General features: G+C 42.3%; 1 protein-coding gene across 1 annotated transcript in view; it reads right to left on the reverse strand.

The window, feature by feature from the left end:
- The window catches only part of CLGN (calmegin), a 33,595-nt gene extending 14,241 nt beyond the window's left edge, over positions 1 to 19,354 (reverse strand). The window contains exons 1-8 of the mRNA XM_028519991.2: positions 19,218 to 19,354; positions 11,994 to 12,161; positions 9,682 to 9,755; positions 8,964 to 9,022; positions 6,932 to 7,073; positions 5,327 to 5,408; positions 3,718 to 3,910; positions 668 to 857 (exon numbers count right to left, since the gene is read on the reverse strand). Coding sequence (XP_028375792.1) covers positions 668 to 857; positions 3,718 to 3,910; positions 5,327 to 5,408; positions 6,932 to 7,073; positions 8,964 to 9,022; positions 9,682 to 9,755; positions 11,994 to 12,137 — 884 coding nt within the window. The 5' untranslated portion in view covers positions 12,138 to 12,161; positions 19,218 to 19,354. The remainder of the gene's footprint in view (positions 1 to 667; positions 858 to 3,717; positions 3,911 to 5,326; positions 5,409 to 6,931; positions 7,074 to 8,963; positions 9,023 to 9,681; positions 9,756 to 11,993; positions 12,162 to 19,217) is intronic.
- Between the last annotated feature and the right edge of the window lie 1,133 nt (positions 19,355 to 20,487).

A 20,487-nucleotide genomic window follows, 5' to 3' on the forward strand; every position in this document is an offset into this window, starting at 1 on the left:
CAATCTGCAGGAAAAAAAATATAAAGTTCTTAGGAATAAAGGTAAGATCTTCACGGAGAGATTACAAGACATATCTGAAGACAAAGAAAACCTCCGTAAACAGAGAGACACACAGGGGTCTCTCGCCACCAAAGACCAAGGTATGGGAGCGCAGGGCCTGAGTACCTTTCTCTCAGGGAAAATACTCATTATACTGAGGAATAAAAACGACACAAGTACTCAGCTAGCAAAACAAATCACGGTTGAGTGAACTGGTGTGAGTGAGTCCCATCTAGTTTTCTATGACATTGGAGATGTGCCTATTCTAGTGCTAATGGGAAAGACACCAGCTGTGTAAAATGTGCACACACACATTAAAGATTAAACCAGAAATCAAAGTGTCGGTGGTTTAGAGCTACGTACTTTTCCCCCATAGCACTGAAAGCACAAAAATAAAAATACACTGAAAAAAGGAACAAAATTAAAATATTAAATTAAAACAAAAATTAAGATAATTAGAAAGCATGGAAGTGCAAGTTCCATTTTAGGAAGGTCACCCAAAATAATCAAAACAAGCAGTTCTGATGTTTACAAGAACACATTTCATTAACAGTAAACTTTACTTATATGTGTTGTATCATTCCTTAATTGCACCAAATCACACTCCACTACCAAGTTCTCCGCTCACCAGTCGTCCGGTTTGACGGCAGACGGGTCCGGGATCTTGGCTCTCTCGTCCCACTCATCGGGCTTCTCGTCACTCAGGTCTTCGATTTCCGTGGGGGGGTTGACAGGGGGGGCCACGTCCTCCAGCAGGCTTCCTCTGTTTACAACTACTTGATCAACTAACACTTCAAATGTGTCATCCGGATTCATCACTAAAGACCAATTTAAATACATTATAGTTACACTGACAGACATTCCAAAAGTAACCTTCTAAATGATAAACTACCCTAAACTTCACAGGTAAAACTTTCTCCCAGCCAGAAACAGAGGAGGTACCAACATATTAAATTAAAATATGCTGAAATCACTAGACTTAGTGCTATCTAAAATCAAAAATAAAACTTGAATAAATTAATAAAATACTCTATTACTTCTCAAATAAAAAATATTGAACAGCTAGCTCAGTTTGAGACTCACACAACCCATCAGCTTCACCCTTTTTACGGTTACAGAAAACAACCCAATCTTCTTCAGTATTTTAAAATAACTTTTTGAAACAACCTCAAACCTTCAAAGTTTGCATGTATACTACAGAAAAATTTACTTTCTCCCTGAACCACCTGAGAGTAAGTTACTGACCTCACAGACGTCATTCTTGAATGTTTTAATGTGTATTAAACACGGTCATTCTCCTACAATCTCAGAAATTAACATCAATACATCACTATCATTTCCTAGAAATCCTTAAATTACACTGGCATTTCAAATCTAATGACGCATAGACTGTTTAAAATATCTCAAGGATGACTGACATTATTCGAGCTTATACTTATTGGCATGTTGAAGTTAATTCCAGCTCTCTAGAAAGTCCTCATGCCAAAAATTTCATAAAGGACTCCCTTATCCTTTGTAATGACGAGAGAGAGGCTTTCTCCTCCTCCTATCAACACGGAAGAGGGTCGCTTCTAAATCTGTACCTTTGGAAAGGATGACAGATGAAAACGGCTGCCCAACATTTGCTTTCAGTAAGCTAAGGAAGCAGGAGCTGCCAACGCATGTCAGAACCGCCCTGACTCATCCAGGTAAACGGGCTCCCACGTCCTGCAGAAACGCTGCTGACGTCACACCAGTCTCCAGAGGCTGTGGTCACGGCAACACCAAGTTCCACCAAAATCAAATGCCGCAGTTTACATGCAAGCTCCAGTAGTGCAAGCAAACACTCGACACTTTCTCCCCCTTTTCTCCACATTTTCTCTTCTACTAACAGCTGAGATTACAGCATGATGTTATTACAACAAAGGGGAAAGGTCAAGCTGAGCCTAAGACCTTACGTGCAAAAAGGGGACTAACTAGATCCTTCCTAATTCAAAGAAGGGATTTCTCAAAATCTTGACCAGAATGTTTTCTGAACAAATTTTGCAACTGAAATGGATTTTTTAAAATTACAGGTAAAACAGAAAAGCACACAACAAATAGGCATATGTGGAAAAAAATCTTTGTCCAAAATCTTTGGACAAAAAATATTCCACATAAAGCTCTATTAAATATTTTCAATGACTCTATTCTTAAAAGCACTGGATTATAAAGTCATTTGAGGTACTCTGTTAGGTTCTTAGAACAATCACAGAATAAACGCTATACAAATATAATTGTATTACAGAGGTTTTTTTTTTTAAGGAAAAAGTCACTCAATCCTAGCACAACAAAGCTTTCGTGTTGAGTAGTAAGAAAAGCGAATGTTTAAGAGTCAGACCTGAATTTCAGTCCCAGTCCTGCCAGTGGCTGCTGCCTCCTAGAACACGTGACTCGAGCCACGTGAAGGCAAAACAGAAACTGCCCGCCTCGCACAACGGTTCTGAACAACGTATCCAGCATAGAGCACAGCGTATAGGCGATAATTAATGACAATTCGTTTTTTTTCCTGGTCTTCTATGTGCTTGCATACTTTGCCTAGGGGCCCTCATGATTTGCCTCCAATTTGAATCTTGTTTTCTTTCCCCATTTTAATATTAAACGTATTTCTTTCCTGGTGCTAAACATTTCACAGTTAACATTTTGTACTGTTACAGAAAACTCCTACTGGAACACTTGGGTTGCTTCTAATTTATAGCATTCCATTTTCACACAGAGGTCACTTGCATGAATTCCTAAAAGTGGAATTGTGGTTTCAAAGGACATAAACCTCTTATGACTTTTGATACATACTACCAAGTTGCTTCTGACCAGGTTTGTATAGTAAAGTCTGATTAAATTAATTTGTCCTATATTAGTTATACTTTCAGGCAATTTCTACAATTTACGTTCCCCAAAATGTCCAGTACTATTTGCCACTTTCTTATATGGTCTTTGATGTCAATGCTGACATTGAAAATGAAACCGGTCATTGCCTCGGCAGACCAAATGAGTATTGCTGCACCTGCAGCCCCTGGGGAGAAAGCTGCGACCCTATGTAATCCTGGGTGGACCACAGCTGTACAACCACATGTGTGTGAGAAGAGGAGAAACAATTCCGCATAATGCTCTGCCCCTCCACGTCTATGCAAACTCCTATTCACATCGAGTAAAGCTAAGTAGGTTAATACATGGTAGCTCAATGCTTTCCTTTCCAAAGTTCAAATACAGCCACAGCCATCACAAGACACCACCTAAGGTTCATCACAACTGCCCGTGGGACAAAGCCCGAGCTTCTCAGCGTGGCCTCACAGACTTCCTCCTCTTCCATCTTATTTCCCGTTGTCTACTCCTCCAGCACCACTTACATCACAGTGTCCAAAGTACCTTTTCACCTCCTGTCTTCCGCATCCTATCTACACTTCGAAACCAGTTCAACTACAGTCTCCTTTGCCAGATTTTCTCAGGGTCACCAAACTGGAAGTGAACTCTTGGCTGTACCTCTCAAATGGTAACTTTACTTTCTACCTACACTAGAACGATGTCTGTCTCATTTTCCTAAAAAGATAAGCTCCTTAAGGGCAGAATCCATGTTTGTTCCTCCCAAAGCCCGTGCCGTGAACGTGTCAGTCAGTGGTCAGCGAGCCCTGCTGAGTGGATGGATGAGTGGAAAGGCTATACCGAGAGTGTACAGGTGAGTCTTCCTGTCCGTGAAGAACTTTTTAAGGTCTGCTTCTGGAGGTTTGGCGTGCTTCTCCTCAAAAGCTCCAGTTTTGGGATGTTTATGTCTGAAGATAAAATGAAGTTTATAATCTTCTCCACATTTATCTGGTCCAAACATAATGGTATAAGGTGTTTTATCATAAAAGTTTTCCTTCAAAGAGAGATGAGTGATGGGGTTAGTCCAGCATTAGAGTATTTAATGAATTTCTCTTTCTATCCAACTGGGAGGAGTTTACAAAACTGTGTTTATGCTAATTCACCAAAGAATTATTTGACACAAGTGACAATAAATGTGGAAAAATGACACATTTTATTTTAAAATAGATTGATTTTAAAGCACACACTACTTCCTTCATAAAGATGTAGGAGGGAAGCTGAAACCACCCTGGTAACACCATAATAAGCTTTAATGACTTTATGTAAATTTGTACTATTAATATTTTATTAAGAGAATTAAGCATAGAGAAAAGCATACTTATGACCTTGAGACTGCAATGACTGTCCATTACTACCATTAGGAACACACCAGAAAATGACCTTCCTACTCAGGGGGAAGAAAAACTCAGACACAGAGGCTGCTTTCACTACTGTTTTACTACCAGTAATTTCTCTTCACTTAACACAGCCTGCTGGGGGAGAGCATGGGATCTGGAGTCAGATGCTGGGGTTCAAATCCTACCCCTGCCACTCGAATCAGCTGCCTGTGCCTCTGAGCAAATTTCTTACCCTCTCTGTAGTTTTGTTTTGTCGCCTCTGAGGCGCGGATATAATAGCAGTGCCCACCTCTGAAGGTTTCTCTGAGGGTTAACTGAGTGAATCAGATAAAGGGCTTAGAAAAACACTTGGCAGTAGATTTCCTAATTGTCACAATACCTTCGGGTGATTGTCACCTGACAATGCCCGAAACAGGACCTTCCCCACACTCTGCACGGGGCCTCCCCTTTACCCGGCCCTAGCAGCCGTCCACGAACCCCGTCCTCCCGTCTCACAGCCTGCGGACAGCCCTGCGTTCCCACAAGTGTCCCACATCCTCGTCGACCTCACGTCTGCTGGCGGACGCAGAGCCCGACGCAGCCTCCGGGAGGGAGTGCTGGAAGAAATGGCTCCGGCCTTCCTCTCAGATGGCCCTGGGCCACCTGCTTCGTTGTGAAAACACGTTTAGTTACTTTCTGTGGGCGACTGGCCCACCTTTTTAATTTGGTTCTTTGCTTGTTTTGTTTCACTGCTTTGCTGTGATCTTATTTCTCTGGACAAATTTATGATTTTTATTTTGCGAAGGAAATTGACTCTAGGCTGATCTCTCGACGGCATTTGTAAGCAACATGCTATTATTTGTAGACACGGCACGTGTTTTTGTGTTGCTAAGATTACGACACTGGGCGCCACCAAGTGGTACTTCCGTACGAGACACTTGAAGGCGCACTGACAAAGCCACATTCACTCATGCTGGGTAAAGATTTTCAAAGTTCTCGATTCCAGGTGAAAATAAAAACTTCAGTTTCATCAGTAGCTCCTTCAAATACTTATTGACTTTAATAAAGTTTTCTTAAACATGAAAACATCATACCAGATTCAAGTCCTCAGTGTCTGCTAGGAGTTTAATGTATGCACCTCCACAGTCAATACCGTCTTGAAAATTTACTTCATATCTAAATAAAGGGAAAAAATCATACTGCTGATAAATAAAATTTACTAATCGCTCTTCAGAATCTAATACATCAGCCTCAATTCATTTAAACAGAAATGTTGTGTATTGTCAGGAAGCCCATAATAAGCTTATCCACAACCTATAGGAAATAAGCAGAAATGGCTTTTTCTATGCACATCCTTAAATATTAAAAGTAGAATGATTATCAACTATTAAAAGGCCAACTAATTTCTGAAATACTTTTTCCATCAAAAGTGATGAATTAAGAACAATATAGTTTGACTAAGACTGGAACAGGAAACTCCAAATTCAGATAAGGAATACATTAGAGGTATTTCTCTATAGACTAGAAAACAAAGACTATGAGGACCACAGCTACAGCAACAGATTTCTAAGAAATTGCTAATGATCTTAGATATCCAGGGTCACTACTAATTTGCCTTGTAGTAAATTTATACCTAACCATGTTAAAAAATTGTGTATTTAATTAAATGTGTTCAGCAAAGAGATTTCACAATCTCAACCAATAACCTGGAATATTTCACACTTTAACAGCCAGGAGACATGGGATATATGAAGGGGGACCCACCAAAATAATAGAATTATCTTCTGGAGAGCAAGCCCCTTGTAGTACGGGCTTCCCCCACTAGGTGAATGTTCTAGGAACCCATCTGTATCAGTGCACCAGCTGGTGTTGTTGTGAGAGGCTGCGTTTGGCTTCAGTGAATATGTTGAAGACTCTTTCGACACATTTGCCCAACTCATGACGGACAAGCCCTCTGCTGCAGTTCTCAATATGGTGACAGGCATGGACTTTGGGGTCAAAGAGACCTGAGATTTGTTTGTGATTCTGCCACTTACTTCAGAGACACCAAGGATACAGGCAAGTTATTTGGATGCTAAGTCTCTATCTGCTCATGCACCAGACGGGCACACCGCCCACGCCTGCCCCTCAGAGGGCTGCCGTCCCTGCACAGCCGCGGGCAGGTGAACGCTCAGAGTGTTAGCTCCTCTTGCGGTCAGAGGACAGGGTTTGTGCTTTCTAATCTTTCAAAGAAAGGACAGTTTGTTCTCCTCAAAGCCTTATCAATATTCTTATGTTAAACAGTAGCTGATAAAGAAATTCATGTCTTTGAAGACTATAAAGAAAATGGTGCACATGTGAATTAAATGTATACACTATTTTAAGTAAAATAAAATTAAGAGCGACATAGGTGATTTAAGGAAAAAGAATTCTATGAAAAGCTGAGAAGGAAAGAACAATTTGTAAATTGTATGTATAACTGTAAACATAGGTCAGTTATCCTATTACGCGTAGACTCAATCACTGTGTCTATTATTTTTAAATCAATCTGCTTTTCACTCAAAACCTCGAGGTGTTTGTGTGTATGCATGCCTTGTGTGTTCAAGTAAAACGAAAAGGAAAATCTGAATTTTATGCCCATTTTACAACTAGCCATATTCAGAAGTCAAACTATATCAACTAGTATAACTTTTAGAAAAATATTCAAAAACAAAACTTACTGGACTATCAAAGGTTTATCAGCAAAAACGAAGGGCTTCGCTAGTGTGGCAGATATCGCGTGATGCTTCGCCCTGGATTTCAGCACCAGCCCTCTGTCGCCGGGCACTCGGTTTTCTTTCAACTCTTCGATTTCCCATCTTCCTAAAATACAAAGCAGAGCAAATTAAACTACAACCAAAACACTGACTCCAAAATTATTTACCAGCTGTGGTGATCCATAAGATTTTGCCCTGCAGGCTGATTTGGGGAAAAAAATTTTAAATTTAAATCAGGAAATAATATCTATTCCTTTTTCTCTTAAGAGAGAATGGTTTCATTTTCTAGCTAAAACTGTGGAAACAATAAACACTATAGTATCTGAGTAAAGCCCTGAGAAAGCTGGCTTAGTCTGGATTTTTCTGAAAGACTTTTTAATCAATGAAACTACAAAATATGCTGTGTCTCATAAGGTCTATCAACACTGTATTTTTACAGTTACATATGAGACGAATAGCATCTTTAACACAAAATGTGCAGTTTGCCTCAGTCTCATGTATTTGGAAATACATGGTATTTAATAGCTACTTTTCTTACTTTGGAGAGTTACTGTGCGGATTTGAACTTTATTTTGAAAACTGTGTGCCCAGTGAACACGAACAGCAGCGCCCTTCCCAGGCTGAGCCGATCGGCCCCCGGAGCGGCAGGCGAGCGCGTGGCGTGTGCGGGGCAGGCACAGAGCCAGCCGCCGTCCCACTGCAGCGCTGACTCAGGCCCTCCCCAGGCCAGACTTCCCCGCATTTAAGGTCAGGGAGCCGCGCAAATTAGATCGTGGGCTGCACACAATACCTGCAGCCCAAGCGCTGTGTATTGGATTTTTCACCTTTCCTCTTTTTAGAAAGAAATATAACTGACGTTTATTAATTTGTTCTAGTTTTGCCTATTTCAAAACCCCCCCTCAATTTAACAAAAATTGTCTATTTTCCAGTATTGTGCCAACTTGAAATATTAACAGGCAGTTCTGAATCACTAATGCTTTTTATACTACTTTCTTCTCTTTCTTTTATAAAAAAACACCCACAGTGCAAGAAGCTGAACCAGTCTTATGATTCAGAGAGAGGTGTTCTGGTCTGTCATTGTGCAGACTTCACTGAACTTTTAAAAATGAAGTTTTCGGGTATCTTTTGCTTTCTCCCCTCTAATTTGGTTACACTATACATTTCTTAAAAAGATTAATTTATTTGATGTTTCTTCTCTCACAATGATGATAAAGTGTATTATCACTACTAACCTGTGGTTTGACCAAAACAAAAAGGTCTTTTAAGAAGTAATAAATGGTTATTTATTATCTTATCTTTAGAATTTTTAGGATATTTACAATAAAGGATTTTTAAAACATATTGCCTTTACTGTAATTATGCACAGGCACTTACAAGCTACGAAAAAGGTACCACCTAGCACTTTAATTTTAGAAAACTTGTCCCACAGTAATTATTCCTCAATGACAAGAAGTGTTTCCCAACTTCAAACAGATGATAACTTTCTATTAACCAATCACTTATCCAAATACATACAATACCAGATAATATAAGTTCTGATGCAAATAAAACCTTTAAAAAATTTACATGGTTTCATAAGACATCCAGAAAGTTGGTCACTTAAACAATTGATACTTATTAAACATTATTGTACCTTTATTAACAACCTAACGTGAAAAATGTACACGTCTCCTGCCGGTGCACACTCTGTGCCCCCGCACAGGTTTTATGCCGACTCGCTACTCCTGAAAGCACGGAAATGAGTCTCGCTCACGTGGTGCTTCACAGGAGCTACCGTTAGCTGCTGTGAACACCAAGTGGTGCTGCAAAGGAAACTGACTCTGGTGGCTGACGTGTAGATAAAGGGGGACTCCAGAAATACTAGAGAGGAGACAGGACTGAATGTTCTGTGGTGAAGACCGAGGCCCCTTACGTGTACTTAATAGAAATACAATCTCAAAAGCTAGTGAACTTTGGGTCATACGAGTTATAGTGAATATGTAAATAAGCATTTTACCACTATATATAGAAGTCTCCGTGTCTGTATCATCTTTCTTTGCTTTTGATAGGACCCACCTATAAATACAGATAAAAGCAAATGTGTATCATTAAAAATAAAACAGAAATTCATAATACAATACAAATTAGAAGCACATAAAAGATTATCCAACAGTTACTTCTCATTCAAAAATAAATAAATACTTAGAAGATAAATAAGGATGCCTATACCTCATCCCGCAAGGTCAGAGTTAAGTCAAATTTGCAACTTACTAGCTGTATGATCATGGATAAGATACACTAAGCCTCAGTTTCCTCACCTACAAAATGAGATAAAGATCGCACTCACCTACCTACTTAGGACAGTGCCTGCCACACAATAATAAGTAGTAACTTACTATTAAATAATGGTTTCACCATTATTTAGAATGGAAGAATAAATGGAATTTGTCATGTGAAATGAAGTTATTACTATCTGTCCTAAGGGATGAAGAAATGTTATCAATTTTTACTTTATATTCATAATTCATTGAGTTTTCATATGAATGAGTAACTATTCAAATTAAACACTTCCAGCAACAGCAAAAATGTGTTAACGTACTAGTTTACACTGTCAAATAAAGCACTTCAACATTTTTTAATAGTTACATAGTAGGAGCAATTTTCATGGGCCAATGACCAGTAATTTCCAAACAGCTAATCCAGTCAGGGAAACATTCCCTTGAATGAATACTCACCCGGCCAGCCTTCCACTATCAAAAGTTTCTGTAAAATATACTTCTCCTATAGGTTGAGGTGTCTTATATTTAACCTAGAAAATAATTTTAAAAAATCTAAAGTTATTCATCTTCACAAGTATTTTAATAAACAATCTCACTAGCTAAGAGCCTATTTTGTAATGGACAATAGGTGATACAGGTATACGGTACCACGGACTCTGACCTCAAAACTCTGCGCCCTAGTGGTGGTAAGATCCAAGGGGATGTGAGAGAGACAACGATGGAGAAAATTCCATTTGGGCGAGCAGAGGGCACACCGACTCCTTCTCACGCAGAAGGAGAGGGAAGAAGGAATAGAGAAGGCCTCGTGACACCGCTGCCGTGGCCATAAAAGAATTCTAAGAGGTGGCAATATTCAGGGATATAAATCATTAGAAGCAAAAGAAATAGCATGATCAAAAACTTGTAAGATGAAGAACTTAGTAAGCATGTAGGCTGGTTTAAAATGAACCCTCCCTTTTCACTGGCACGTGACTAGAGGATGACGACACTACGTTGAGAAATTAGGGACCAGAGAAGAAGAACATTCAGTAGAGAAAGCCGCGCAGAGCAACTGGTCTGCAGAGCTGCTGTGACGACGATACTAATGACGGATGAGGCGGGGCGGGGGGCGATGGGAGGGGTATGAGGGCTCTTTCAATCCTCACAGCACCTCTGCGAGGAAAGTGCTGCCGGGCCCATTCCACGCACGACGAGACTGGAGGGGCAAGGAACTTGCCTGCTGTCCCACGGCCGGGTAACTACAGTACTTACAGGTAATGGCCAGGCCGTCTGCTGCTGAAGCAGGTGCACTTAACCACTGCACTATGCAGCGCATGTCGACAAAAGAACTTGAAAGATTAATTTATTGATAAATTATCAATAGATAATTTGAATTGATGACGCGTGATTAAATTTTGCCAAAAATAATGAATCTGGGTTCTTTCTGAATCAGGCTTTGTGATTTTATTCGTGATTAATTATGAGATTTCTTCTCTTAGCCTTTAGGGAAGAGGATGCCGAAGTATCCCTTCTACTTTCGCTGTCCCTATCCTGGCCCGAGAGCGTGACATTTCCTGTCTGTTGAAGGAAGGAAAGTCAGTTACGAAATCAAGTTCCACGTAAGTCTTGACAGGGTCAAGGTTCTGCTATGGAAACAGGCAGCCCGCAGGAAGCTGCTGTGCGTGGCTCTGCTGCGCCCTCGGTTGGCTCCCAGGGACCCGGGACCGGCAGGCACAGCGGGCGCCACCCAGGGTGCCCCAGGGCCCTTCGGTTACACTTTCCCATCCTGGATGACTCACGCTGCACTGTGAGAAGGCTCAAAAGTCTTTCACACTTCTTATCTTTTCAAACCACCTCCAAACAGCGTTAAGAGGGGTAGGTGTCTGCCTCCAAAGACCCTGCACCTAACACAGCCACTGGCCCTTAGATGACTTCCTTTCCGGGGCTCACAGAACTAGGCTTCCAAAGAGTGCACTTGTGGAGCTTAACATCTAACAGGAGAATGAATATCCGCCATCCACGGCCGAACGACACTTGCATTTGCACATAACAAACTCTCCAGGAAGTCTGTAACGACCACGTATTACTCTTGTGGGCCCTTTGGCAGTAGCTGGCACAATACAACTGATGCTTTCTCACCATCAAAAATAGTTCTGGAAAACATTCTGATTGTCCTAACACGACACATGAATATCCCTCAATGCGAACGCGCCTGTGGATTGTCCAGTACACAAAAGCCTCTGCCAGGTCCTCAGACCCGGTCAGGCACCACCGGCGGCACCTGCTAACGACGCCGAGACAGGGGCAGCCCCCTTGGCCAGTGACTGCCTGCCTCCGCATCACTGCCCCGTCGCATTCGTCCTCCTCCTCGGTATTTGTTTCCTCAAATAAATAAAAGCTGCTTATGTTAGTTCAAATAGAACTGCAAATAATACTGCCTTTTGTTTTTCCCAAGGCGAGCCGGCCGTGTCCGAAGTAAGACTGCAAACCTTTCCCCGAGCGAGGAGTACTCAGCCCGCTGTAGCCAGCACCGAGCTCCTCCTGTCTCGATAGTGAAGACCGTCCCCGTGTTTACGTGGTGAGGAAACCACGCTCGGTGCCACGCACACACTCTGCAGCACATGGGCACTCCAAAACACGAAGCAACAAAGAGTTCGGGGGAAGCAGTGTTTTTCTATTTATTTAGAAAATGAAGACTATTATGACTGAAATAGATGTGAATAGATTAGTCACTCCTATGTATCATGTACTAAAGGAATGATTTACAACGGGCTTCTCTATAACCTTACCTCTGAGGAGAGTTCATCTTCATTAACATCAGCCTCTCCTGAATTTTCATCGAGGTCTGTCCTCTCAACATCATCGTCCATCAATTCTGCACGAATTGAGATGCTTAGAAGACCCAAACATAGCCAAAGGCCTTGGAAATGCATACTGATTATCTGTGAAGTTAAAAGCTGTCAGGGAAATAAAGTTATGGAAAATATGTGTAAGTATATTACAAATAAATAATTTCTCCTTAATACCTCCTTCATTCCAGGATGGCTTTTAAAGCAAACCATTGAGAAAACTACTTACATGATGCTTTGAACAAGTGAAAATATGAACTTCCCATCTCACAAGACACAGAGTCGAGAGCCACAGGCCTGCCTCTGACAACAGGGCCAACGGCACAAACCTAAAGTTACAGTCAGTGATCACAAAGGTCAGATAAGTGGACCCCGTTGAAGGAAAGAAAAAGGACGGTTCCTAAATATTTGCTTAGGTTGCTTTATTTATTACAATGTTGTTTAAGTATATAAAAACATACAATTGGAAATTTTATAATAATAAAGCCAAAATAGGACTTCTGTCCAGAAAAAGTCCAGCCATTGTTAATGCAAGAGAACGGTTTGCACAACATCCATGTAACCTGGCAATCCAGAAGCGTGGACTGGAATGTGCATGCGTGAACAATGATGACTTCACTGCACTAGTCATTGGGGGTGGCAGATGCCCTTGAGTGAGCACATGTACTGCGTGGCCATTGGAATCAAAATGAGTGAACAGGCAACGAATCTGCATCAAATTTTGCATTAAGCTTGAATATTCCTCCATGGAAACTACTTGGATAATTCTAAAAGCCGCATCTATGGGGAACTGGTGATTGGCAGCTTTGTCATGACAATGCACCCACTCATGCATCACGTCTCCTGCAGAGTTTTTTGGTGAAACATTAAATCTCCCAGGTGACTCAGCCCTCCCACAGCCCAGATTTGGTACCCTGTGACTTCTGGCTTTTCCCAAAACTAAAATCATCTTTGAAAGGGAAGAGATTTCAGACCATTGGTGAGATTCAGGAAAATATGATGGGGTAGTTGGTGACTGGGAGAGCTGTGTGAGGTCCAAGGTACCTACTTTGAAGGAGACCGAAGCATTATTGTCCTACATACAATGTTTCTTATATCTTATCTCATCTTTAATAAATGCCTCTATTTTTCATATTACATGGCTGGATACCTTCTGGACAGACTTTATACATTTATGAACACCAAAATTTTTTTTAAAAGAACTTTATCACAATGTGATGAGATAGTCTTTTGCTGAAATCAATTCACAGCTTAAAAACCACACAACTATGGAACTTTTACTGCAATCAGGCTGACTGCTCTGGACCAAGTTCTTTTGCATTTACCATTCCTGTAGCACGGTGATGACTCACTTAGCTAACCATTTCTCCATTCAAACACTGAGAAACTTCTGTCCCTTAGAGCCAATTTTCAACTGGCGTGCCACAAGAACTTTTAAAACACGCAGTACCTGACTACTGAGTCAGGGGCACTGACCTCTTTCCCTTAGATTACCCAATAAAATAATGACAACAGCCAAGAAAACAACAATAACCATCCAGCGTGAATGAATCAAAATTATACCTATGTTTTGTCAGACTGGCAAAAAATATATCTGGGGCAATGCCACAGAATTTTAGTAATTATAACTTTATGTGTGCCGTGAGGTGAAAAAGTTTGAAAATTGCTGCCTTAGAGCATTAATTGAGATGAGAAGCCAAATACAATTTGGCTGCTTTTTGGCAAAAATACTTGATGTATATATTAGGTCCTCCTCTATTCCTATTAGCATGTAACAATGCGAGCCTTGTTTCTTGGTGCCAGTGGACTGTTAAATACCGAGGACATGTGGACGCTGATGTAGGGTGGTGGTCTCCAGTTACAAGGTGCTCGGTCACGATGATCCAGAGTCTAGTTCTATTACCTTTTCTTCAAAGTTACCATCAACGTGAAATTTTCTTAAGTAAATTCTCAAAGGGAACATATCCATAGGCCTCTATGGGTCTGCGCGTAGGAAACAAGTGATCTATGGGACAGGATTTACTTCCCCAGCCCCCCGCCCCAGAACGGCTATAATGAAAGAGAGAGAGAGAAACACGTGACGGGGGCGGGGGATGCCGCAGCGAAACTGGAGCCGGCACACACCGCGGTGCGAACGTCACACAAGGCAACAGTTCGGGGAAGCAGTGCGGCGGTCCTTCCGAATGTTAAAAACAGAATTACCATACAACCCAGCAGGTCCCCTACTAGGTGTCTTCCCAAAAGAAATTAAAACAGATTTCCACACAGAAATTTCAATGTAAATGTTTAAAGAAGCATTTTTTTTCAAGCGCCAAAAAGCAGAAACAACCCAAATGTCCATCAACTGACGAGTGGGGAAACAAAATCTGGAATACCCATACGATTGAATATCACTTAGCAGTAAAACAGAAGGGAGGGCTGATGCACTACAAGATAGATGAATCTCAAAAACGTTACGCCTAGTGAAAGAAGGCAGTAATAAAAACCACGTATTATATGACCCTATTTAAAATAAATGGGCAAACCCACAGAAATGGAAAATAGATTAGTGATCACCTAGGGAAAGAGTGGACAGAAAGGGTTAATGGATACAAGGATTTTGGGGGAGGAGTAATGAAAATGTTCTAAAATTAGAATATTGTAATGACTACATACCTGTTAGGTATAGTAAAACCCACTGACTTTCACACATTAAACAGGTAAACACGAAGGTCAAAATCATGTACCTATGAAGCTGTTTCCAAAACAGAAACATCAGACTGTGAAAAGCTTTTTTTTTTCCATATAGTTAACTCAATGGATTAGAGAACCCCTTCTAATGAGATCGAAACCTTACGTGGGTGTGTGGGCCAGTCTGTCTTGGCTTTTACTAAAGGTCACTGGCTACGGCTCTGAGGTTGAAAATCGTGAAAATACACGTTTTTAAAAAACCAACATCAATCAACTAGAAAATGAACATTCTAAATACATTAAAAGGTTCGTGAATACCACCACCTTCACGGACAAAGATAACAATAAAAATGACACACGCCGTTACTTGTTAGAAGAGCACGAGCTCTGTCAATCACAAGAGAGCCGTGTCACTGGAATAGGGACCAAGTGAAGGAGAGCACTTTGACGTGGTTACAAGAGGTAGCCTTAGCCTTTTTTAAATCTTCACCTACTGGCATAGAAATGAGGATATTTGCAAGTTGCTTGTTAATCATTAGTAGCCCTGAAAGCTTCCCTGTTCCAGAAATCGTCTTCCGTGACTCACACAGTGTAAAGGTACTGCTTGACACACTGTCCATAACACTTGAGTAAAACAGAAAAGCATAAAATAACAGCAGCAATAAGGAACATTAATATTCATTATTTAGACCTATATCTGCTCCTTCAAAACGAACACGTACTTTAGGTTCTTGATAATTAATTTCTTGAAAAGAATTAAGTCCCAAGCACGCTGTTTGGCTCCGGAGTGCTGGCCGGCCCGGGGAGAACGGAGGGGAGCCCTACTCCAGACAACTGTGCCTTCACGGCCTGGGAAACAAACAGGACGGGCATTGTCACATCCACGTCACAGCTGAAACCGGAAAGACTTTAAAAACTAGTCAACGTCACGTGATTAGAAACATGAGACAAGGTTAGAATTCAGAAACGTTACATCAACATACCATGCTACCTCTTATTGTAATTTTACCCCACTGCATTATTATATGCTTGCTGATAAAGGGATGGAAAGAAATCACAGAAATGTTAACAGCCTGCATTTTGCAAACCTCTCAGAAATTTCTAGAATTTGGATTACTAGTACTATTAAGCTGTGAAGATATTTACCCAGAAGTGGTCATATCTACCTTACTATTTAAGTGAAATACTTAAAAACAAACCACAAGTGGTCACACATGATTCTGCAGACAATGCAGTTCTAAAGGGCAACAGTCTCCACTAGGAGAACGACACAGCCCAAGGTCGTTGCTGCTATTTATTCCTTTTTTAAAATTAGAAATATAGACCTAATGGTTTAATTCTTCAGTGTCCTGTCATTACTCAGCAATGTACCAGCTGACAACGGAGAATTACATCATGAAACTCACAGTACTACTTGCAAGTCTGTTCCACTGTGGTGCTGACATGCCATCGCACTCCAGACACAACTGTGAGGTTTGTCCCACATTGTTTCTTAAAAGAAGAAGGAAGATATTGCCAGGTCTGCACTGGAGATTTGAAGTAACTAATTTATGGAGTTTAACTGTTTGTTTTACATTATGGCATACAATACACATAACATACGAGTTACCATTTAAACCTATTTAAGCGTTCAATTTGGTAGCATTAAGTACATTCACACCACTGTACACCACTGTACACCATTGTACATCATTGTACAGCACCTTCACCTTGCAAAACTAAAACTAAACCCATCAAACGACAACTCCTGCATCCCCTCCTTCTCCCAAATCCCTCACAACCACTGTTACTCTATTAGTTATAACAGATCTTTTTTGTGTGGAGTCTTTGGATTTTCCTACATATAAGGTCATGTTATCTGTGAACAGAGATAATTCTATTTCTTCCTTTTTAATGTGGATGTTTCTGTTCTTTCTTGCCTAATTGGGCTGGCTGGGACTCTTCTTTCTTTTCTCCCCTGGCTTCTGTGGCGGCATTCCTGTCTTGCTTCTCTTCTCTTGCCTGCTTCATGGGCACTTTCTATGGTCTTCTGTAAATATTGCTGTTCTTTAGGGTTCTGTCCCAGGTTTCTTCTTAGATCACATATACTCTTGGTTTCTATTATAAAAGCTAGTTAAAAAGTCCCAAATTTTCTTCACAGCTCAGGGTTACACGCTGTTTGGATTCAAGTAATTATCCATCTTCAAGAATATCCTGAAGCTTCCATCAATTTGAACTTGATCTTTCCTCCCAAGACTGCTTCTCTATATTCTTAGTTCCCTTCTCCCATTAACTGCACCTGCAGTCAACCACTCTATTAAAACTATTTTCTCCCACTGATCCCGTCTCACTGGTAACTAAATACATTTGGGTATTTCTTAAATGTGTCTCTCTGCACCCTGCCACAGCCTTAAGGAAGGGAAAGGAATCCATCCTTTACAAAAACACCTGGTAAAATCCAACTACACCTCTTCAATTCCAGTCTTGACAATCTTCAAATCTACCCTCCACCTTCTCTCTAGTATGAATTCTGAAAACAACAAAAGCCCTCTTATCTCCACTGTCTATGGAAATGTTCAATGGTTCTTTGTACTTCTCAGTATACAGTCTGTCCCTTTAAGACTCATTTCTTTCACTCTTCAACACTCACCTCTGTAGTACATTCATGCTATTTTCTAAAAAGATCTATTTATTTATTTTTGGAGAGAAGGGAAGGGAAGGAGAAAGGGAGAGAAACATCAATGGGTGGTTGCCTCTCGCATGCCCCCTTCTGGGGACCTAGCCCACAATCTATGCATGTACCCTGACTGCGAATTGAACCGGCAACCTTGGGTCGCAGGCCCACTCAATCCACTGAGCCACACCAGCCAGGGCATCTATATGGTATTCTTACCACTGAGCTGCCTTTCTGCTATTCAGTGGTTTTCAGTTTCAATGGCTGACTGGGGACCCATCCAACACTAGTATGCCACCAAAACAGTGTTTGAAAATCACTATTATTTCAAGTTTCATTTGGCATGCAGCTTCAGGAACTCAACTACAGAATGATATAATAGAAAATACACTGAACTTGACACTAGGGCACCAAGTTTCTACTTCTATTTTTAAAAAGTCAAGGAGTTAAAATTGCCCTGGGCCTATTTTATCATTTGCCACATAAAAGTGTTAAACTAGATGATCTAACAGTCCACTAACGTTAACAATTCTAATTTTCCATTGAAGAGCACTGAAAATCATTAGGTACTGAAAATAAGCAATTAAGGCTAATTTACGGCACTGTTTAATGCCTACAGATCCATCAACATTAATCATTCAAACACACAACAAACTATCAACTAGATAAACAAAGACTATAGAATACCTTGTTCTAAGGATTTAGGGATAAGGTGTAAACGGGACTGGAAGACTAAACCAATTAGATAAGGCGGCAAAACTGTAAAGAAGAAAGAAGTCAAACTTACAATCACCAAAAAGAGGGCTACCTAGAGTGACTGAATGACCTGGGGTGATGTAACAATTTCAAAGCAAGCAAAATCTTAAGGTTAGACCAGGGTTTTCATGGCTTTCATGCATCCAAACGTTTCAATGTAAATGAACTCTTTTCTAATTTGAGTCTTTTCTCCCTATGGCCATTCGAGTTACTCTCCCCCCCCCCCACCCCCCTTCTGAGCTTTGTTGTCATTTGCTTTTAAACCTCAAGCAAATGCCTTCTCCTTGTTATTTGGGGAGATGTGACCGATAAAAATCAGCTGAAGCTTCTCATTGACCACAAATACGCTTCAGGCGATCAAGAGTCTCTAGCAGTTAGGGCTTCGCTGGATTTCTCCCAGCTCCACCGCTCCGTCCCCAGCGGCGCACGCCGGGCTCCAGGCAGCGCGTCAAGGGAGTGGTCGGCGTCACCCGCCACCGCCACTGTGCGAGAGTCGAGTCCTGTCGCCTTGACAGAGGCGAGGATTGCCTAGGCACAGCCTATTTCGTTTGGTTCTCGTTTTCGTGAGAAGTAGCTGGCGGGACCAGCAGCAACGCGACGTCCCCCACCCCACGCCCGCTCCACACCCTTCGGGAGCGCGCACGGGAGCTCGAGCGTGGAACGGGTAACCGCTGGAATAACGGACTCGGCTCCCGGGGGGCCCCTAAGGCTTGGGGGACAGCCCGGGCCCGGAGGGCACCTGGCCTGCCCGCTCCCTCTCGATCGCCGACGCAGCAGGTGGACAGAGCAGTTTCAAGAGGACCCAACGGACCCCCGACGCGGCATCCACACCCGCCGCCGGGGCTGACCTTCCTCCTCCCGAGGCCGAGAGAGGCGGCCCACGAACTCACTCGCCGCACCCCATCTCCGAACTCCGTGCCCGCCCGCTCACCCGGCCCCAACCGGTCCGGCCTGGCGGGGCGCCAAAGAAAGGGGTGCGGCCCAGGACCCCCGACCCCCGCCCTGGGGGAAGGAGCAAGGACTCCGGCTCCTCGCCCCAGCCGGAGCGCAAAGGGCAGCGAGAGAGTGGCCCACTGCCCACGCACCTGTCTTGCGGGACCGTTCCCGGCAGTGGCAGCTTATGTGTTCGAGTCGCTGCCACTTGGTCCCCGCGTCTCCCTAGACCAACACCGCCCGCAGCAGCCGGGCAGCGACTGCTCAGCGCGCATGCGTGTGCGGCGGCGGCGGGAGGAGGCGGCGGCCGGAGGCGCGAGCCGAGCGCTCAACGGCCCGGGACTGCGCCGCGGGCGCGCCCGGCTCGGGGGGCGCTGGAGCCTCCGGGGTCTCCGTTTCGCCGGCCCCAGGGGACGTGGACACGGCGCCTGGGTCGGCAGGCGAGGAACCCCTGGTTGTTAGTCCTGCGACTCTTCCCTCCCGCGGAGCGCCTGCCCACTCTGCGGACCCGAGGGTTCTGCCCCCGGGCGCGTATAGCTGCGTCTGGAATTCCTTGTAAATCGTGGTTTTGAACGGCGTCCTGCTAGTGCCCCCGGCTTTTCCTAGAGTTCTGTGGGTGGTGAGAAGTCATCGTGGTCAGCAGGAAGACTTCCTATTTCGTGTTTGTGTGATGTAGATATATTAAATGTTAACATAATACATCATTATATGTTTCTTTGCGAAGTATTCAAGAATTTTTCTCCTGAGACCCATTCATAGTGTATGCTCTATTAACACATTTCCTAGCAGAATCCTAACTTGACTCGTGGACTCCTGGTATAAAATCCAGGTTGTGTGGTGTGTTATTTTCTTAGTGACTTGGGACTCTACTTCTCATGTTGTATTCAGAATGATCATAAATGATATATAGACCTGTGGCTTTCTGTTTGTGCTAGCATCAGGATTAGGTATTCATGTTATACCTACTCATTAAAATAATTTGTAAAGTTTTCAGTATTTCCCGTGTTCTGAAACAATTTAAAAATATTGGGAATGCCTGCTTTCTAAAAGTTTACATGCCTCTCCGTGGGCAGTGATCTAGGTCTGGTACATCTTTGTGCCTTTTGTTGTTATTTCTCACAACCTTTATTTCTATGAATACTGATTGGTTCAAGCTTCCTGTCTCTACTCACATCGATTTGGGTAAACGGCATTTTCCTAAGAAATCACTCATCTCATTTGGCTTTTTTTTTTTTAAAGAAAGAAAACTATTATCAGCAAAACAAAAACCTATCAGCTCCTATGGACTTACTCATAATTCCTTGCCTTTGACTGGTTATTAATATCAACACACCATGTAAAAATGTATGCCAAGGTAATTAAGGGGAAAAAAACATAAGAAGATGGTTTGCATGGGGAAATGCCTGCCCAGATTTAACTCCA

The sequence above is a fragment of the Phyllostomus discolor genome, chromosome 8 (genome assembly GCF_004126475.2).
Source record: "Phyllostomus discolor isolate MPI-MPIP mPhyDis1 chromosome 8, mPhyDis1.pri.v3, whole genome shotgun sequence".
NCBI lineage: Eukaryota > Metazoa > Chordata > Mammalia > Chiroptera > Phyllostomidae > Phyllostomus > Phyllostomus discolor.